Source organism: Choristoneura fumiferana, chromosome 3 (genome assembly GCF_025370935.1).
Source record: "Choristoneura fumiferana chromosome 3, NRCan_CFum_1, whole genome shotgun sequence".
NCBI lineage: Eukaryota > Metazoa > Arthropoda > Insecta > Lepidoptera > Tortricidae > Choristoneura > Choristoneura fumiferana.
In genome coordinates, this window is record NC_133474.1 from 9,090,680 (window position 1) to 9,111,962 (window position 21,283).

General features: G+C 36.6%; 2 protein-coding genes across 2 annotated transcripts in view; one reads left to right on the plus strand and one right to left on the minus strand.

The window, feature by feature from the left end:
• LOC141426510 (long-chain fatty acid transport protein 4-like) overlaps nucleotides 1–7,703 on the plus strand; it is a gene marked incomplete in the record, with an annotated part of 41,188 nt that extends 33,485 nt beyond the window's left edge. Inside the window, 3 exon segments of the mRNA XM_074085461.1 lie at nucleotides 244–465; nucleotides 1,162–1,315; nucleotides 1,972–7,703. Of these exon segments, the coding sequence (XP_073941562.1) occupies nucleotides 244–465; nucleotides 1,162–1,315; nucleotides 1,972–2,123 (528 nt within the window).
• LOC141426511 (uncharacterized) overlaps nucleotides 5,491–21,283 on the minus strand; it is a 35,110-nt gene continuing 19,317 nt past the window's right edge. The window contains exons 10-14 of the mRNA XM_074085462.1: nucleotides 14,780–15,003; nucleotides 14,037–14,193; nucleotides 9,704–9,859; nucleotides 9,157–9,269; nucleotides 5,491–8,610 (exon numbers count right to left, since the gene is read on the minus strand). Coding sequence (XP_073941563.1) covers nucleotides 8,436–8,610; nucleotides 9,157–9,269; nucleotides 9,704–9,859; nucleotides 14,037–14,193; nucleotides 14,780–15,003 — 825 coding nt within the window. The 3' untranslated portion in view covers nucleotides 5,491–8,435. The remainder of the gene's footprint in view (nucleotides 8,611–9,156; nucleotides 9,270–9,703; nucleotides 9,860–14,036; nucleotides 14,194–14,779; nucleotides 15,004–21,283) is intronic.

A 21,283-nucleotide genomic window follows, 5' to 3' on the forward strand; every position in this document is an offset into this window, starting at 1 on the left:
GCGCTTTCGGAAATAACATCATTGCCAAGAAGAATGCGCCGCAAGAAACATGGCAGTCATTTTTTTTTTCAAAATATATAATTATAAATACCTATAAGCTACGCTGTAGCTGCTACGGCAGAAAATTAAAGAAAAAAATACATGAGAAAAAATAATAATACCTCTACAGGAATGTATAGGTACCCGTAGCCTGCGACGTTTATAAAGTGTCGATGAAACTTGACCCACAACATTTGTTTCCAGAGCGACAGCAACAAGAAGCTGGAGCGCGATGTATTCTGCAAGGGCGACGCGGCGTTCGTGAGCGGTGACTTATTGGTTGGCGATGAGCTGGGGTACCTCTACTTCCGCGACCGGACCGGCGACACGTACCGCTGGAAGGGGGAGAATGTGTCCACGGGAGAAGTTGAGAACGCCATCAGCCCAGCAGTCGGGCAGAAAGAGGCGGTCGTTTATGGAGTATCGGTAAGCCTGAACCTTAGTTGATCCTAGAAAGTCCGAACGACATTCCCTCTAAATTTCGACTCGATATGCTGTATCTGTCGTTCGCTGCGGTTATATTTTGACCACAATTTACGCTGGGTGAAATGTTTGTAAATGTCCTGCAGCGGTTAAGCATAGAATGACTCAAATTGGAAATATTGTACACGCGAGCTGAAGCGATCTATGGCTTATGTTACCAGCGCCCATGGTGTACCTACACAATTTTAAGATTGCGCTGAGTAGGAAGCATGGATTTCTCATCCCAATAGAGTAGACCAATTAGGCCTAGGCCTAAGGCAGCAATATTTAATCATCATCATCTGTGAATTCAATGTTTAAAAAGTCAAAAATGTGTTCGTAGCATATAGCAAAAAAAAAACTTTACTCTTAACTTAAAGCATTGCACGGGTTAGGGGTGCGGTAATCTACCGTAGGCCTAGAGCAGCCAGGGTATCAAATACGCCTCTGGAAGCTGGCTCTACTGTCAGCATTAATGCTACTAACCGCCTGTAGTAAACTGCATTGGGTCAATTCCAGGGTAGGCAGCTGGTTGTTTGCGCCTGCAGCAGCAGGCCACCATCCCGCAGCAGAGTAGGCAAAACTAGCGCTGCCTTGCCTACCCTCAATGCACCCCATAACAACATGAATGTCCCATGTGACCCATGAATGTGGTTCCAGATCCCGCAGAACGAGGGTCGCGCGGGCATGGCGGCGGTGGCGGACCCGAGCCGCGAGCTGGACCTGGCGCGGCTGGCGCGCGACCTCGATGACTCGCTGCCCTCTTACGCGCGCCCGCTGTTCCTCCGCATCGTCAACGACATCGATATGACCAGTGAGTTGCCCTCGTATCATTGTACTAATATTATAAGTAAATGCGAAAGTTTGTATGTGGACGGATTTGGATGATATCTCGGATGTAGATAGCTGGACGTCTGGAATAATACGTAGGCTACTTTTTATGCCGATATTCCCACGAGATAGGGATAAAATCTTGAAATTTCAAACTCTGGGTTTTTAGAGCCATGAAAATTTGCACAGTTGTTCTTAGCACACGTCAATGAAGACCAGGATCAAATAGTTTACGCGTACGAAGCCGCAGGTAGACTAGTAACTTATGAGACGCGAGGCTTATTTCAACACTCGCTACTTATACGATGTATACTCGTATCTGGCGCACGATCTCGATGACACTGCTGTCATACGCTAGTTGGTCCTCTTTTGCGTGAATTATGTCGAAATTACATCTAACTTCCCAGCGAAGGGCATTTGCCATCAACGAGTAGCAAGAAAACAATGCCGAGACTTATTGTGGTTAGGTTAGGTACACTATTCGTCTGGTACTTTATCCTTTTTAAGCTTGGTAAGCTCAAGTCACGGTTTTTTGAGTCTAATCAAACCTTGGTATATCCATTCCAGTGTAATAGTAGTATAGATGCAAACGGTAACATGATGTATTTTTCTAACCTAAATTCTGTTTGTTTCGCCCAGGCACATTTAAACTCAAGAAATTGCAGTACCAGAAGGAAGGTTTCGACCCCGACGTGATCGCCGACCCGATGTACTTCCGCTCCGGCGCGCAGTTCGTGCCCATCACATCAGCACTATTCAAAGACATCTGCAACGGCCAAGTCAAACTCTAGACTGTTCACGGGCATAAAAAAAATACAAAGCACGCCGCAAGAGCATCCCAAAGACACATTTTTAATTTTATTTACCAAGTATTTAATGTTGCTTTTTATTTGTTTATTCGGGCTCCTGCGGCGTACACTAATCTACTCGCTTTGTAACACCTGCGATGCACGGCAATCGAAAAACCTAGGGGCTCGGCCTAAAGATTAAGTCGATATTTAGCTCCTTTAAAAAAAGAGAGAACTATTGCCTAAGACAGTACTTGATATGATAACACTCAGTTGAGTAGGTACTTGATAATTTGCACTATTTTCTTATTCAAATAACACGGGAAGAGGGTAGCAAAATTGATGTTTGAAAGTGGCAGTGTTCTAAACACAGCACGGTGACCAAAGTGAGGGCGGCTAGTTGATTTATACGATTGATTGACGCTTTACTATATTAATTAGATTACATTACGTACTTTATGTACTATTCAATGTTTAGGTGATATGTTTGCTGTCTTATTTAGTGGAAATCTCGTATTTATGTTTACATAAAACTTTGTGGATTTTTGTAAACTCCAACTTGACGAACGCGGTATGTTTTCGTACTTAGCATGTCTCTGTTGGTTTATAAATGTTTGCAGTTTGCAAGTTGGCGTTAAGTGTGTTGTGATGCAAACGAATAGTCAATTAGGCACTTATGGCCGTACTCGGGTATTTAATCTGTCATCTCCCAGGATAACAAGATCAAAGGAATTTGGGCACAAATTTGTGCCTCTGTGCAAATTTGTGCACAAATTTGTGACAGGTTAATCGCTACTAACTTCGTTTCAATGCTAAGTTTGTGATAAAAACCTTTCTAGACAACAAAATTAATCGCAAATAAACACCAATTGTCTTGAGTACAGCAGTTAGAGCTTCATTAGTATCGTCTTAAATAACTCAAATCAGCATTACACATTTCAATAAAGCACCAAGGTACAGCGCATTTTGTACAAATATTTTTAAAGGCTTACTTAAAGACCGAATTAATGCTATCCCTGGTCCGATTTCTCTTGCATATTTAGTTAAAATACCTAAAATATGTATTTAAGTATTATTCAAATCATCAACACTTGGCCAAAAAGGTTATCTCAACAAGTTTCTTATTAAATAAATAATTATGTAAAAGTAAGGTATATATCGCCGTTATGACAAAATTACTCCCCAAACATTTTAAACTTTCACCTTATTACCACAAAACTTAAGATATCCGATAAACATGTGTAACAAATGAGTTCATAGAAAAATGTCACATAGGCACGCCTTAGACGGTTTTTAAGTCTTTGTTTTAAGAACATGTTAACCATTGTCAACATCCCGACCGAGTCTACGCAATATATTTATACCTATTAGCTTAACATTCGTGATAAAGAATGCCAGGACAAACTTTAAAAAGTCTTAGTATAAATATGTAGATAAATTATATTGTAGATAACATTCCACCATCTAGTCTCTTAAGCTGTTTTATTTGGAGTTACATGTGCACCCAACATTCTTTCTGATAGAAATTTAAGTTCCTGTTTTTTTAGGTTATAAGGTTTTCTCAGTTAAAAACAGTTTTCGATGGAACGTCTAATATATAGTTTGTAAATACCTAGTGCCATCCACGAAGACGCGTGATTTTGTCAAAATTAGACATTAATGACATCGAATAAGAACCACGGCACGCGTCATCGTGAATGACTCTACCTATAAATTGAGTAAAAAAAGGTTTCCTTCAAGTGAATCAAATAAATTGATGAGTGTGGACATAAACTGTACAAACAGACTTTGTATGGACATTCCATCTGGATTTCTGTGCCTTGCAACAAGTTGCATTGTTGTACACGAACTTTGGACGCCGTCAAACATTGCTCCGAATTTGTTAAATATATAAGTTGTAAATAAAAACATAAATTATAAAAGTATGATTTTTATTAAGCCACTTTTCCTAAATCCTAACTAAATATAATTGACATCTAATAACTTTAAACGAGCTATTTCGATGAAATTTGGTATGTGAGGGTTTTCGGGGATAACAAATCGATCTAGCTTGGTCTTATCTCTGAAAACTTATAATCGAGTTTTAGCCCGAGCAAAAACGTTCAATTTGCCATTTTACAACTAATTAAATGAAACTATAAAAAAATCACTATTTCGCATTTATTCTCAATACAAGCTCAGATATAACAAACTAAAAAAACATGTTGCTGTTTAATAATAAAATCGTGAAAATTATAATATGTAACAAATCACACGTGTAGCTACCTAATAAATACTGAGCGTAAACAAAATAAACTGTTCTATGTATCTAAATATAAATTCCAACTTACATTAAGATAAACTCTCTTCTATCGCCATCATAATACACGTTCGAACGAACTAAGACTAGATACAGTTTACATCACGAGACTGAATTTTAACAGGTTCCCTGTCCAGAAAAATGTGCAGCGTTCTTTTAACACGTCCCCATAGTAATGATAAAGTAATGTAATGTCAATGTCCCTATCGTCACTACTTTGAAAAAATGTCGTATCTCAAATCAATACGTCAACAAATTTGACCCTTAACACAATGTTCATTAAGTTCACTCGGAAAGATCATCGATTTTGAGATACTAGCTTTTTTCAAAGTAGCGACGCTATAGTAATTTTCATTGGTTATATTAATGTGGTTCAAGAATAAAAATATAATACGTAATAAAATTTATTATTTATCGAAAGAACAACTGCATTATGTCACGCATAAGGCACATGTGCCTCATGCATGGGACAGGGAACCTGTTAAGTTCCAGCAGTTTCGAGACTCGAAAAAGTTTAATATAAAAGTGAAATAAAACAAGTGCAGTCTGAATCCATTGGATTATACCGTTTGTAAAGGATTATTTTTTTACGAAATAAAATTTTCGAAAAACAGAACGCTTTTGAAGCAGTCGCAAGAATTGTTTGAAAGGACCCATCAAGTTCGTGTTTTCATTTTTAGTCATCGTAAGATCGTGGGGGCAGTGTATAAAATAACAATAATAATGTAACACCATAAGCGAAAAAATTAAATAAAAAATGGAACGAACTTCAAAAAACCTTGAAAGTTGAAGTCGGTGCCATTTTTGTTTAATTTTTTTTTTCGTGTATTTTAGTGATTTGTAGCCAAAGTGCATTTCACGTCGATTCCATTAAGCTCAAACACGGCATAGTTATATTATTTTATAATAAAGTACCGGTACCCACGGTCTTCTTCATCAGGTCCAGTTCACCAAATGATACTTTCTGAATGTAAATACTTGACTTGGTGTTTAAAATGCCGTTACCCTCGATTTCTCTAAGATCCCATCATCAGATCCTGACTAGGTATCAATGGGACCACCTCGGAAGTATGTCCTTTAGAACAAAAAAATAATTTTGAAATTCGGCCCACTATTGGCGCATTATCGCGTAACAAAGAAAAAAAAACATACAGTCGAACTGAGAACATCCACCTTCTTTTGAAGTCGGTTGAAAAAAGAAAGTGATAACCTCACTCACCTTCACTAACCTCTATTTATTGTTGTTTTAAGTTCTAATGAGATATTGATAGCAGCGGAGATAACTCCCAAAAACATATAATTATAAGTAACCATATTGATAAATGCGATACATCGTGAGTCCTCACTTGTTTGGGCACCTTAACTGCTCCGATAAAACCGATTCATACTGAACTGGATTTGTAATTAATCATTTAGACTGGAAACAGTGCTCGACCGACGGTACGTCCTGACCGTCAGTGCTGACCGTCGGTTGCGAAAATTCATTCAGTGCTACGCTGACGGCGAACTGCGACGCGTGTGTACAGTTCACAGGTCGGTCGCTCCGTCAGCGAAGCACTGAACGCATCCATACAATCCCAACCCACCGACGACCGACGGCTCGACCGACCGTACGCGTGCACCAAATCACGCGCGTACCGTCAGCGTAGCTGTGTGCGCATTCATAGACTTGCATAGATATAGCTACGCTGACCGACGGTCAGCGTTGACCGTCTAGCACTGTTTCCAGCCTTATACAGCTACTGCCACGCACCAACGCTGTTAAAACAAGTGAGAACGTTGTTAAACATCCTTTACAATTTCCCAATTTTTACACTCTGCTTCAAATATTTGATCGTTTGCCTTCTGGATAAGTTAAATAGCAAAATGTATTTACATATTTGGGTACTACAAAACAGCAGCACCATCGCACTTTTTGAAAAACGACTGGACAAAATACCAAAGGGCAGTGATACGCATTCGGTTACACTAACGACTTATTAAGTATGCCAAGTATGCTAATTTATCTAAGTCTCTCAAATGGTGTACAATATCAAGCGTTGGCGAAAAAGGCAACACCACTTATGAAAATATTGCCTTATACCACGCTCAATCTTTCATAACATCGTAAACTTCTTAGGGAAATCACTATTTAGAGCTAAGATAGCAGGTGTTCATTGACAGATTGCTAAGAGCAAAAGCTCATACCTTATAAATAGTCCCTACTATACTCCTTTGACTACTTTTGAGTAACTAAAGAATAAACTCTTAATGGGGATTCAAAAATGGATTATTCGAGCGTTTAAGATTCAATCAAAATTATATTTAATATATGGGAGCGGCCACGGTTCTCAAATATTATCGGAACAAGTCTTTATTGTGAAGGGCGGTAGAACGTGTTTCGATATACATATTTGAGCACCTTGGCCCCTTCTTTATATTTGAAGCTGATTGCAGCTGAAATATCGTAAAAAAAAACAATACAAAAATAAATTATCCACGACTAGACGTACCATTTGATGTTATAGACGATTACTTAAGGGGACTTGTAATTATTTGTTCAGCACATCATTCATTAAACTTTTGTTTTCTCCTTGACTAGCTAATAATGCCTGAATATATAAACTTCATTATTATTATTAAGGCGACTCTATTATGTTTCATTCGTAAACTTAGTCAGAAATAGATATATCGGATAGAAGATAAATATGAACACTGGCCTTATATTACAAAGTTCGATTCAAAACTCGAATTTCACACATATGCGTTTTCGGAACTTCGCCCAGTGCAGCTGTCATACATTTTGAACGCACACGTGCCTCGGTGGCACCAGTGAGGATAAGAGGGACGGCATGATGCGAATTTCGAATTCGGTATAGCCCCCTACTTAATTATAAAGGGAATTTAAGTATTTCCAGATTTTATTGTCGTCCATATTGTTTCTTCCGATATATTTGTTTACCTAACTGTACTCATAATTAGTATTACACGGTTTGTTAACTAAACAAATTCTAATATGAAAATATTATATGTATATATTCGAGTGTAACACAAACATATTCGTTTAATATTTATACTCTTTACTAAGGATCTCATATTTTTAGAAAATATATGTAAACTTAGCATAAGTACATAACAATCCTACGGCTAAGTCTCCGCGTATTGCTTATAAATAAAGTAATACTATCAAATCAGTACTAAACGGTCCCAAAGACTGATATTGCCAGGCCGGCCATTTCAATGTTTGTGGCATGTGATACGTGTCTATAATGACATGGCATAAGTTAAAATTATGACTAAAACTTGACATTACTTTTAAAAAAATTGCAGACACTAAATCGCGAATCGTGATACAAAAGCAGATCAATTAAAATTATTACTTGACATATATTATCAGCCAGTATCTGCTATTTGAACTTTGGGACTCGCAATATCTTACCACCACTGACACCTCCAGTGTTTTAAAAAGCAATATAAAGCTTGTATTTAACGCGTCAACAGTGCATGTGGCCACAGACTTAACTACTAACTTTCAGGAGCCAGTATTTTACTCATTCAGTAATAAAATTGTAACCTTGTCTCGGAAATACTGTACACAAAACAAGACGGAAAAACGTTTGCGATCAAAACTTTTCGTCGTTTATCATTGTACAGTTGCAAGAATGCCCTGGCCAAAGCACATAGAAATAGATGGCATATTCCGTACGTTAAATAGAGACCACAAGAATGTGTGTACCTTTTCACTTTGATCCATTCTACGGTCGCCAACAAATATTAGCCAGAGTGTTTTGAAATATCTCAAAGCAAACAAATGTACTTGGCTTCATAATTTTATAGCTTAGTCGCTTCGATTTAAATTATAGCGACCGGGATTGGATACCAAAGTGCTTTGGTCTTGACTTCATACAAACCAATTTAAAGCTTAAATTCCGAGTATCAACCAAGCCTGCAAAGTTACCAGTCTATGGAATGCATTACTACCAGACCTGTGCGACGTAGTCCGTCGCTGCTAAGGTAAGGGTGATCGCGCACTAGGATCAGGTGTTGAGTGATGGGAACCAGGCGGAGAGGCCCGAGCGGGGAGGCAGCGCGGCGCGGAGTAACGCCTCCTCGTGGGCAGATAGCCTTAACAGAGTTGAAAGGGCTCGAGTCAACTGCCTCGCCTCTAGCTCTCGAGCGGTTAGAAACCGGAGGACCACGTGCTTTAGGTATCTGGAATTACAAAGTATGGATTCAGAGTTGTGTTTTGGGATTTTTAGTAATTAGGAGATGCATTTTTTTTAATTTCGGGATGAAACTAACCTTTATGTATAAGATAGATATATTACTATACTATAGTGCATTATAATATAACGTTACTGTAATTTTATGCGTTTCTGAAATATCCTTTTAAGTTATACCAGCAACTCTTGTACATAAGTATCAGATTTCACAAATCCAGCTCGAAGATTCGTATGAAATTTTGTATGGAAGTAGTCAAAATTGGAAGGTCAACCAAGTTAATGTAGAAAAATTCGTTCTCATAAGAAATAAGAAAATATTTTGCCACTACCTAGAATACTGAAGTAAGTGTCCGTATGTTCAGAAGAAAGATGGCACTGCTCTACACCCAACAACGAATATAACCCAGAGAACAGTGTAAAATGAAATATCCTTAGCTTTATTATTATGTCTACATCGCGTTGTAAAAGTTTATGGTTTAACATGAAATAATTAGATTTAAAATATATTTAAAAATATTGAATCTAATATGCTTACCGCCTACTGATATCTTGTTCTTCGACCGCATTTAGGTCAGGCTTACTGCTCTGCAGTTCCCGTTGTAGTGTTTTCTTCATGTCAGATATCCGATTGTCTAATGTCTTAATTTTCTGTAAAAAAATAATATTGCGTTAACTATATGGAAACTTGACAAGTTGTCACTTAACCTCAATTCGTTACGCTTATATGAAAACTATACCAGCCCCATATATCATAAAATAATTGTCACTTTTTGTACGAGAAATATAACAATAATGTTGAATTGTAGCACATGTAACTTTTGTGGTATAGGGGGCTCGGGCTGATGTAGTTATATCTTTCGCGTGAGATATACATATTAATTACTAGCCGTTACGTGCGCGCAGAATCGTTTATCGCTATCCCGCGGGAACTATGCAATTATCCCGGATAAAAACTATCCTATGTCCTTCCCTGAGACTCAAAATATCTGACACCGAATTTCATCTAAAATAAAAAGTTTAAAACATCACATTGAAAAAAATCCTAAAAATCATTTAGTATTCAGTCATGTAATCTCAATCACCTTATTTTTATCACAGATTTCAGTTTCTAAGTCTTGTATAGTCTTTTTGAGTGCGTTTTCACTCTCGCTCATCTCTTCAATTCTTCTGTTCAGCTTCTCAATTTCCGCCTTGCGCGACTCCTCATTTTCTTTTATTAACATACACGCTGCTTGGTTCTGAAAACAATATCGAAATGGCTTAGATCAGTGTTTCTTACAGTGGCTTTAGCATAATTCTAGTTTTTTGTGGGCGCATTTTTAGCGTTACGCACAGCCATATAAAATTCTGACAATGGATCTGTGACCAATGAAGGATACTTGTCGAATGCTTTAAGTATTTCACCTTGTGATAGTGCCTTGAAAAGGATAGTAATACGCTAAAACCCTGGCTCAGATCATTGATTAAATTGATATTTTCCGCTCTTCACTTTCACAGACGCGTCTCTAAATCACTTTATTATGTAAAAGGATTAATTTTAAATTTTGAAATGCTTGAGCGCGAGCATTGATCATTAATAGGACCAAACTGTTCAGCCTATGGGAATACCAGTGGGATTTCAAAAAGATCGGTTGGTTAGTAATATATTACTTCCAGGGGTCACAAAACCGGTTTAAAAACCGAGTAAGCCGACTTTATTGCTATTGATCAAACCGGGTTAAGATTGGTTTTGCTTAAGCAAAACCAAGTTTTTAGATTTGTTTCGTTTAAATATCCTTCAGGTGTCCATGGACGTCGGTGATTGCTTCCCATCAGGTGACCCGCATGCTCATGTATAAATTATGCTCTGAAAGGATAACATTTTTATTATCACAATGTTACTAAAATAACTAAACACTTTACCTAAAGGAGAAACAACATTTAATGCTAATAATCGTTCTTCTATTATTATTAACTAATTTTTATGTATTTTCTTCCATAAAAACCTTCTCCTGCAGTAACGAACACAACAATAAAGAATAAGCGAAATCGGACCAGTCGTTTCCGAGTTTTGCGCTTAGCAACACTTACGATTCTTTATATATATATATATATATTATATTATATAATACACATGTAATAGAACGTTCAGCTAAATCATGTCATAGTGTTTTCTTCGAAGTAACTAGTTACGTTATGGCCACATGAATGAGCAAACCTGTCATTTTTTTACTATTTTGTTTTATTCTCTTTAGTAACAATTTAGTAATGAAGCTGGACAAATAATTGAACGATTTATTGAATGCTCGAAATTTTTATTTTGAAACTTAGATTAACTAAATCACACTAACGTGAAGTTTGTACAGAAAAAAAAGGAATTTAATACATTTTAACTAAAATTAATGGTTAGTAGTATGTCACGGCTTTTTATTACTGCCTTACACCGGCGAGCATTGAATCTATCAATTTTGACATTTCGCAAGAGAGATAGAGTTCCATTCTTCTAAGAATACGTCATACAGTTTCTTAATTGCCACACTGTCGTTTGAACCTTTTTCTTGACATCGCAAAAGATGCTCTATTTTAAATCGGGCTTTGGCTGGCCAATCTAAGACAGAAACTGATTGCGATGTGAGGAATCCTTAATACGTGCAGTATGCTTGGGATAATTGGAATGTAAATAACCGGAAGCACGCCTTCAGCATATGATTGTTTCTTTCAGTATGTTTTTGTATGAAATTGATCCTTCCTTCTATCAGCCTAAGGTCCAACACCATGTCCAGAAAAAATCCCAAATTTTTACACATGCTTTAAAGTCACTTTTGTGTACTTTGGGTCGAATGCTTTATTTGAAGGCCATCTTACATATCGTTTGCCATCAGATACCCTATTTATTTTTGTCTCGTCAGAAAAAAGAACGTTTTTCCACTGTCTGACTGTCCAGTTTTCATATCTTCTTGCAAATGCAAGCCGGGCTTGCCTATGACACCGTTTCAACATAGGACCTTCCTTGCTATCCTCACTTTTCTTCTACAAACGCCTTCGAATAATGCGTGCCGAGATTGCTGAATTTATTTCAATATTTTTTCTTAACTCATTAGACGGTATTAGATTTTAAAAGGATTTTGTTTTGCCAAACGAACGATATTTCGATCATCTCGACGAGATGACTTTCTTTGTCTTTAAGAACATTTGAAGTAGTTTGACGTGGCAAAATGCTTTTTTCCATAGTTTTTGAACATTGCAGATGATCCTATGTGTTTATACGACCAATTCTTGTCGCAAAGTTTTAGTATTACTTCTCTTGTAGATTTATCACAACTTTTATTTTCCCATTGTTTTTATATGAAGCAATCGTTTGACTTTTACGGCACTAAATGGCGCCAAAATTATTCGAATAATAATAAAACCACAAAGCGGCCGTCCGTTCTTATATAAATTGAATTAAACTATCAGCGTTCTTTTATATCCTTCAGTAAGTAAATACTAGGATTAATGTAAAAGTTTATATATTTATTTTCCAATTATATGTATATATTTGCTAGACGGAAATTACGATGAGAGAAGCATGCAGTTAGTAACACTTGTCAGTTTATCTTCTCTATTTTCGTTCTTATTATATGCACCTGTATATTTATTAGAATATTCAACATCTTGTATGACATTACCATATCTTTTCATTCAAATCTATCCAACTTTCAAAAGCAAGGCCATAGACAAGTTAAATGAGGACTATGAACCTCATTGAATCTACATTAAGAACATTTATTCTATTTATTTCTATATTTTTATGAAACTAAAGAAAGAAAAAAGAAACTGGTACTAATTTTGTAATGTTTCATGTGAAAAAGATTTGATTCAGGTTTCTTATGCTCTGTGTTCCCTGTAATTATTGACAATTTTCCACAATCTCATAAGGACCAATTTTTAATTCATCAAGTTTTTCCTATTTAACGATTTCCATTTTTTAAACCAAATCTACTTTCAATACACATTTTTTCTATTTTTGGCAAATTGATTTATAATTGTGTGATTTTATACTAAACGCTATTAGTCTATCTCGTAATAAATCATTATGTGTATGTTCTTTTTCAATTCATCCGGTAAAATATCAACGTTTTCTTCTAGTAAACTGTATTTTCCGTTTTATTATATTTTTGGACGCATTCGTGTGAAATAGTCGTCAAAGCCAATTTATTCTCTTTTTCGTTTATTTTGCACCGTATTTTATTAACTAGTGTCTGGTTCAACCTCTCATTTAAACATTCGAAAATGGAGCATACACGTCGTATTGCTAAAATGTGGCTTCCCGCAAAATATTTATGTTTTACCAAAGATCATGGATGGATGGATGGAATCAAGAACAAAAAAAAATAGTTTATATTTATAGCAATGTTTTAAAATAGATTAATTTCAGTAAACCGTAGAAGTTTCTATGTACTATTATTGGCAAAATAGGTATCCTAAATAAATTAAATACTTCCCAGTTACTATTCGACGCGGACTAGTCGCGGGCAAAAGCTAGTTAATAATAAATAGAAGGAATATATGCATTAAATGTTGTTTTATAATGTGTTATAATCACATTAGGTACTCAATTAATGCAGAAACGACGAAACAGAAACAAAATTGTGTTGCTCTGAAAGGAGAAACAACATTTAATGCTAATATTCCGCGTATTCTTCTATTTAGTATTAATTATTCAATATCTTGTATGACATTACGTTTTACATATCTTTTAAATTCAAATCCAACTGACAACTTTCAAAAGCAAGGCTATAGACAAGTTAAATGAGGAGCTATGAATCTCATTACATATCTATATAAAAATTGAACTTGTGCAACCTCACGATTCACCAAGCCTCGCACATGAATTAAATCAGAGCGATATCCTCTGCATTTACATATATGAAAATAAAAACCTATTCCACAACAAAGCCTGCATACATATGTCGCATGGATACCACATAATCCAAAGACATTTTTTTTTATCAAATAGCTGGCAAACGAGCATGCCGGTCACTGATGGTAAGTGACACCTATGGACACCTACAGCATAACTAGGAAAGTGGAGAGGAATAGAGGAGGGGGGAGGGGAGTAAAAGGGAGGACGGGAGTTGAGCCTCCGGATCCCACTCACCGTACGAAACACAGTAGCAAAACTACTATTTCACGCCGGTATTCTGTGGGAGTGAGGTGCTAACCCGGTCGAGCCGGCCCATTCATACTGCAGCCAGCAAGTGGTTACAGTAAGACTCTACCACATGCAAAATGTTCATTGACAATAGATATTTAACATGGCCCTCTCTCAATTCGCGCTGCAATTAGATCAGCCTCGAGTTGGACCGCGGACTGTTTTTGTACAACAACGTTAACAATTAAATGAACCGATTGTCAATTTGGCACTGCTGGAGAGACTGTAGCCCTGCAATTTACCTCTTTATGCTGCGCTATGAGCGACTCGAGTTCGGCAATCTTCGCCTTGAGCTCGGCCAACTCCGCCTCTTGGTAGCGCACGTCGCACTGACTCATCTCGATCGTCTGTGACATGTGCGCGTTGCGCAGGAGTGCCTCGTCTTTCTCGCGTTTTTCTCTGAAAGAAGCTTGGTTTTATAAAACACGTCAACCGGAACTTTTTCTAATAAAAAGAGACCATTATTGGGTACCGTATACGACTTCTGGCGGGCGCGGATGTTCCATGCACTAAAATGTGTCCATCCTTTTTAGTCTACGGATTTATTCTATAAGCCTGGTCTAGATACTTCCAAACTATACTCTTACTTAGTAAATCTAAAAACATAACCCTCCTTTCTGGGTGCATTTAATTGAACAGAACGTTGTTAGAGAGCAGTGTTCCATCATAGGGTATCATAGTATACGGGGATACTATTCTCTGTATGCCAAGCTAGGGCCCTTGACAAATAGAAAAACTAACTCTTGAAACATATTCGAGGCTTAATTACAGTCATGAGAACCCTTATATCTATTTTTTTAGTAGCAGATTTGCAGTAGTTCATGAATTAATATAGCTAGTGCTTTTGACTTATTTAATTCATGACAAACTTAGTGCTTAAATTTTGCATATAGGCTCCCGTTAGGTATATACTCCCGTATAATAGAAAATTACTTGTCGTTACAAGGAATAAGGACGGATTACGCTGTATGAAAAGTTTACTCACTTATCAAATTTCCTTTGCATGTCCATATAGTCGTGTTGCATGTCAGTCACCATAGAATTGAGATGGTTCACTTCGACTTTGGACTCGTCGTAAAGTCGATTCGACTTGTCGACCTTTTCCCTCAGGATCTTGACTAGTGTCCGTTCGTTCTCTAGCGCTTCGCTCAGCTCTCGATTTTGCTCGGCCAAGGCTTCGATACGGCTTTCTAAGTCCATGGTCTTATCCTGAAATTATACATTTGGAATATTAAAATTGGTATACATAAATCTGCTTAGGTTATATAACGCTTTAATAAGATGTTGCATGTACCATATGCTGAAACTAAATCCCAAAAGCGAACCACAAATAATATTATTTACTTTGCAAACATACGCACACATGTAAACTATGAGAAGGTACCCAATTCTAGAAAAACTAGCTCCCTTATATACAAATGACAACGGACCTCAAGCGCTTACGTCACACGTCACAGCAAAAAAAAACGAAGTAGCCAATCGTCGGGCGTATAAAAAGGTCTCTTTTTTGAACAAACTGAACACGTGCAAAAGCCAGCATAATCAAACAGCGAGTGGAACGACAACATTCACCGTGCCGGTTTCGCACAAGCATGGTAATATTACGTGGTGGGTGGTGTCGCGTGTTTTACGTCGGTACTGTTAAAATTTTGACACTGTTTTTTTTCCAAAGCATTTAAATAATGTAAGAAGCACCACTGTATATTGAATTTAATCGAAAAGTAATTAATGTTTTCTAAAAAAAACAATAAGGTTTACTTAGAATGTAGTGATAACAAATACGACTTATTTTATGCGCTAACAAGTTTTACGGAAAATGAATTCTTAAAATACATACTTAATTATTAATTTTACCCATTGTGGTTAAACAGCTGGTCTTCATTTTTTACCATTTTATTTAATGTCTGGAAAAGCCAAGCGTTGCATGCTCTTTAAAACAAACAATTGTTAAACACAAATCAGCCCACAACCACATGCAAGTAAAATTGAAAAGAAACTTATGTCATCAATAAAATTTATTAATTATAAAATTCAGTGCATAAGTAACAAAATAGTACATAAATACCTTCAACATTCTAATAACAATTTCTTTAAAACAAAATAATTTATATGTAAAAATAAAAAAAAAAACAATTAAACTTACTTGGAATGTAAATAAATATCACGCGTCAAAAATATATTTTATGTTTAAGCAAGCCGCTTAGACGACGCTGTTGTTAACACCTGTGTCATTGCACGAATGACTATAATTATATATCTATATGAATACATGTATGTTACCAACTAATAGTAGGCTACTACGTACCAATACATAACTATCGCTATCACGTGATTGTGTACAATGGGAACTTATCTCCAAACTAAAATGATAACAATGTTAATCTACTGAATCTAAACGACACATTGTTTTGACACATAGATCAATGTCACTAGTAGATTATAACAGCTAGCACACGCGCCTTTTTCTAGCTCGTTAACAGTGGACGCACTGAACGATAAAGCGAGTGCTGGTCAAGTGTGCTGGCTGTTCGAAGAATGTGAAATATCTCCACTTTTATCTTTAAATGAAATTTTCATTTTTAAACGCAAATGAAGAACAAGTTATCATGAAATTTTAAAAATATATCATATTATTATTATCTTTTGCAGAATGTTTGCTTTATATTAAAACTAATAAATTATTAACAAAAGTCGGCAAAAAATTTCATTACAACTACTATATTAACACAAATTATAACATTTTTAAGCTAAGAAGGAACTACAAACAAAAAGAGTACATTTCACTAAACAAAAAAAAACACAAAATAGATGACTGACTACATAACAACATCATTATATTATTTCGAAGTCACATTATAGTAAGTAAATGCAAGTTGCCTAAAAGTTGATCATTACTTTACTATCTCAGATCGGATTATGCCTTTTCGCAGAATTATTGTTTGCCAAATGTTTTACTTTCCCAACTCTCAACTTTCTCCGAAATCAAAAAAATTCTGATTATATATTTTCTTATGCTATTATAGAACACAGTAAGTTAGGTTAGGTTTGTTTTATGAAAGTTCCCAAAAAAAACTTGGTTTCATAAAAAATCGTGAGTTGGGAAATGAAACAGTATGGCAAATGAAAGTTGTAGACGGAGAGCGGACTACTAGGCACTAGTTGTAGATATGTAATTAAAATGTCCGTAATCTCTACAATTCCAAACTACGGGATCCAGAGATGTTGCTCACATAATCTCGTATGTCCAGGTGTTTCCGTAGAAAAAGCCTTGGCATACTTAAATTTTCGGAAATAAGGGTTCATACCTATCGAATAACTAAAACTACTGAATTTCGATCCCTGGTTTACTGACCAAAAACATTGAAAATAAGCTCTAAAATAGGCCCTTTCAAGGAATAGGTCGATTACCCAGTCACCCCCTAGGTATACGTGGCATTAATGTGCTATCATAATAATAAAACCCGGCCAAGAGCGTGTCGGACACGCCCAAAATAGGGTTCCGTAGCCATTAGGAAAAAAATAAGTAATATTTTTCTAAGGATTTCGTAATTTTTTTTTTATTCGACTGGATGGCAAACGATTTTATACGGAATCTTCCAAGTTTAGGTATATTTTATACCTTAGGCTGCTATTTACTCTTAAACTACTAATAAATATCAAGCAAACTTAGCCGTTATAGTTTTCCTTGAGTTTGATAAATTTACTACCATTCTGAATTTTTTACAAATTTTCCACCCACTTGTTTAGATTTTAGAGAATCGTGATATCTCGGGAACGGTAATTCTTAGAAAAAAAAGTATATAGACTATTTTTGTAGATAAATTTAACATCTATAATTTTTTGCCTCGGCTACTTTTTGATAAAACTTACCGTTTTCGGAAAAAAACAAATAACCTCAAATTTTGAACTTTGACCCCGAATAACTTTTTGCACCCATGGGATCAATGGGGACTTTTGTCATTTTATTCCTAATGGTGTACTCAAGGTCTCCACCAAAATTCAGCTTTGTCGGAATTTATGGAAATTGAAATGTCTATATTGAGTGGAGTAGAGGTTGCTCACATAATCTCGTATGTCAAGGTGTTTCGGCAGAAACAGCCTTGGCAGACTGATATATTCCGGAAATAAAGGTTCATACCTACCGACTGGAATTGGTTTCATGCTGGTATCAGATGGGTATATTTAGGGGTCCGGGTAGTCACCTTTGAGAGCGTCTGCCGAGCACTTCCGGCAATTCTATTCCGGCTTTCTGTATCTACCAGTAAATTCCTAACTGATGCCATCACTATTATTTCAGTATCAGATGGGTTAAATGACGCCCCTTTTTTCGCACAGGAAGCGACTGTTACGTGTATTTTCGGCAAGTTCCGCCGCGGCAGACTATGAAATTCGGACTCAGCATCACTTTTATGGGAAACCATTGTACGTTTCATCGCGGTATCAAGTAGGTACGAAATTATGCAGTCCGCTCTCCGTCTATTGGGAGTCGTGAGTTGGGAAAAGGCAGTGAACCATCTGAGATATTATACATAACACAAATGAGCAAGAACCATACTTTTTATTAAGTAGTTTCGCCGGCTCAAGCAATTTGTATGGCCGGCGACCATAAGCAAACAGCCAACTCTTTCCAACAATGACGTCAGAACGCGGTAGGTATTGTGATAATGTTAAGGAACCGCCCATAGTGATTACGAAGATGATCAGTATTTGCTTTAAATATATAAAAAATATAGCTATGCGAACCGGATAGTTACACTACAAAATATTCATGCAAAACATTTTGTCGCTCGTATTCTAATATTGAACATAATGTCATTAATGTTATACTAATTATTAGAAATGAATGATGTGATCGCCATCAGATATTTCGGAGCGGCCAATGTGATCAAAAGTATCGGAACATGCACTCTAAGACCTAAATAATAGAGTGCATGTGCCAATATTTTTGACCACCTTGACCGCTCCGAAATATCTGATGGCGACTGTATAAAGGATCAACAACGTAAAATTACAGCATGAAAAACCCAAATGAGAAATTCTAAGAAATGGTAACCGCAGATAAATTGATTGGATATCTATCAGTAAGTTACAGTAAAAAGTGAACAGTGAATATTGCAACGCAGTGTAAAGCGAATTCAGTGTGTTAGCACAAAGCTTAATATGGTAACTAGATACCATGTCTACTTTGACAAAAGCTCGTATCTTAAAACAATACGTAAACTAAACTGAACCTTGAAGCACCCCGAGTAAAGTTCACTTCTTAGGGTGAAGCCAGACGAACGTATTTTTTGAGTTGTGAGTCGCGTATTTTCGGTCACGTAATTTCTGCTGCATTCAGTTTGATACAAAAGTACAGTTTTTTTCCACACGGCGACTCAAAATGAGTTGTACACAAATAGGACTTTTGTATGAAATCAAAATTACGCGACCCACAACTCAAAGAGTTGCGCTCGTCTGGCTTCACCCTTAGTAAGATTATAGATTTTGAAATACGAGCCTTTTGAAAAGTAATGACGGTTTATCCCGGGAATTATTTAAAATAACAATGCCCCAAAGCCATAAGAGATCAATTTTAAAATTTACTTACAATATCCGTTCCTAATCAGAACAAATTGTTTACATTTACTTTACCGATAACGGTTTACATTATAAGCAGCACGAATATAGCCTTTCTTATGTCTAACTGATGTGCGCCACTGCGTGTGCAATAAATATTGTTCAAACCAAACTAAATATACGCTTAAAAGTATCTGCCCGAAAAGTAAAAGTCTTATGATAGGACGGAAACTCTAAGAACCAGGGGGTATTTTTAAATATAAGAGCTCAAGGGTAGTTTGAAACTATTGTCAAGCCACCCCTTCTCGTTACTTTGTCATTGGACTGGACTTTCACCAAATAACACATTTTTATATTTATATATTTTGTATTAATCTTTACTATTCGGCAAGATAAAACATAGTATAAGATTTCCTGTTTGACCAAATTGGTGACTAATGTCCAATAATTGAAGAGCTTTCACATCAACCATTTGAGCTCACCGCAGTATAAAGAAAACTCAAAAATTACCCCCCGGCCTTTACAATCGACGCGGTAGAGAAAAACCACAGCTGCCAACTAAAAATCAAACGCGTGACAGTTCATTTCTAACAGCGTCGACACACTACCAAATCTACGCTATGTTTAAATGCTGTAGAGGGTTGGACTCACGTCCTCGTGGCTGGCTGCGTTCCGGAGTCCCTTCACTTCCATTGCGAGAGAATGCACCTCGCCGTTCAGTCTCGCCACCTGGCCCAACCGATCATATCAACCTTTATACTTAAGCCACCCGTAGAGTGGCACGCTTAGCGGCTAGTTTAACTGTAGCTTAGATGACATATCCCAGACTCGTTCCCTGAGGTCGCCCTTAATAGTTCGTAGAGGTAAAAGAGGACATAGAAAAGAACAATGGTTCTACTTCTAAGCGTACACGCCTCTGGTATGATCCTACGCTTACACCCGTTTTAACATATAAAAATATTAGGATCTTTACACACCGCATTTTTTAAATGCGCCGTCGACGCGCATTCGTGTGGCTGCTCTATAGAAAGAAAAACGCGCTATGAACGCAAGTCGTTGGCGCACTTAAAAAAGGCTCGAGTTGTGTTTGGAATTATAGGTTAATGGTGTGTTGTTTACAATTATAAACTCAGTGTCAGTTGCTGTGGCACTATTTTTGTTAAGTATATTAAACCGAAGCCTGACAAAGGGCTAATTCCAAAGCTGGTAAAATAATATTCTACCTAAATTACATGCCGTTTTCGCCCATACTTACTTGGCACTTGATGAGCGATTGATGACATTTTATAAATTTAGTAATAGCATATGCACATGGCTTGCAAGATGTAGATATACATGGCATGCATAGATGAAAAGAAGCGTAAGAATATAGACACTGCTTTCAACGTTTGCCTGTGATATTGATTTCAATGGAATTTAAATGGTAGATTGCGTTATATAATTAGAAGTAGTTAAATAATATTAATATAGGCTGTTAGATAAATAGACTAAAAATAACTTTAAAAAACCAAGCCAAGTGCGAGTTCAGACACACACACACATAGGGTTCCGTACCATCGTTCTGAAAGAAACCGCGTTTGACTATTCCTGACGCTATTTCACCACAAAAAATAAGTACTTAATATTGATTTTAAATATATACAAAACCTTGTGGTAAAAGTGATAAAAAGTCAGATAATCTTTGTTGTTGGATCCAATAGAAAGTTTTTATGTAGTTACAAAATTACGAGTTTTTTCTCACAAGATTTCGTGACGTTTTCCTGACGTCAAGAAATTTTGGATGTTTTATGTAGTTTATGTTTAATGATCTCGTCCTTAGGGTTAATAATTTCTTGACAAAACTGATTTCTTGTCAATTTCATGACGGGACAACTTTTTGAGAAATACTCCTTTCTTACCCCTTTAGCGGTATGACGGCATTAAAACCCCCGTT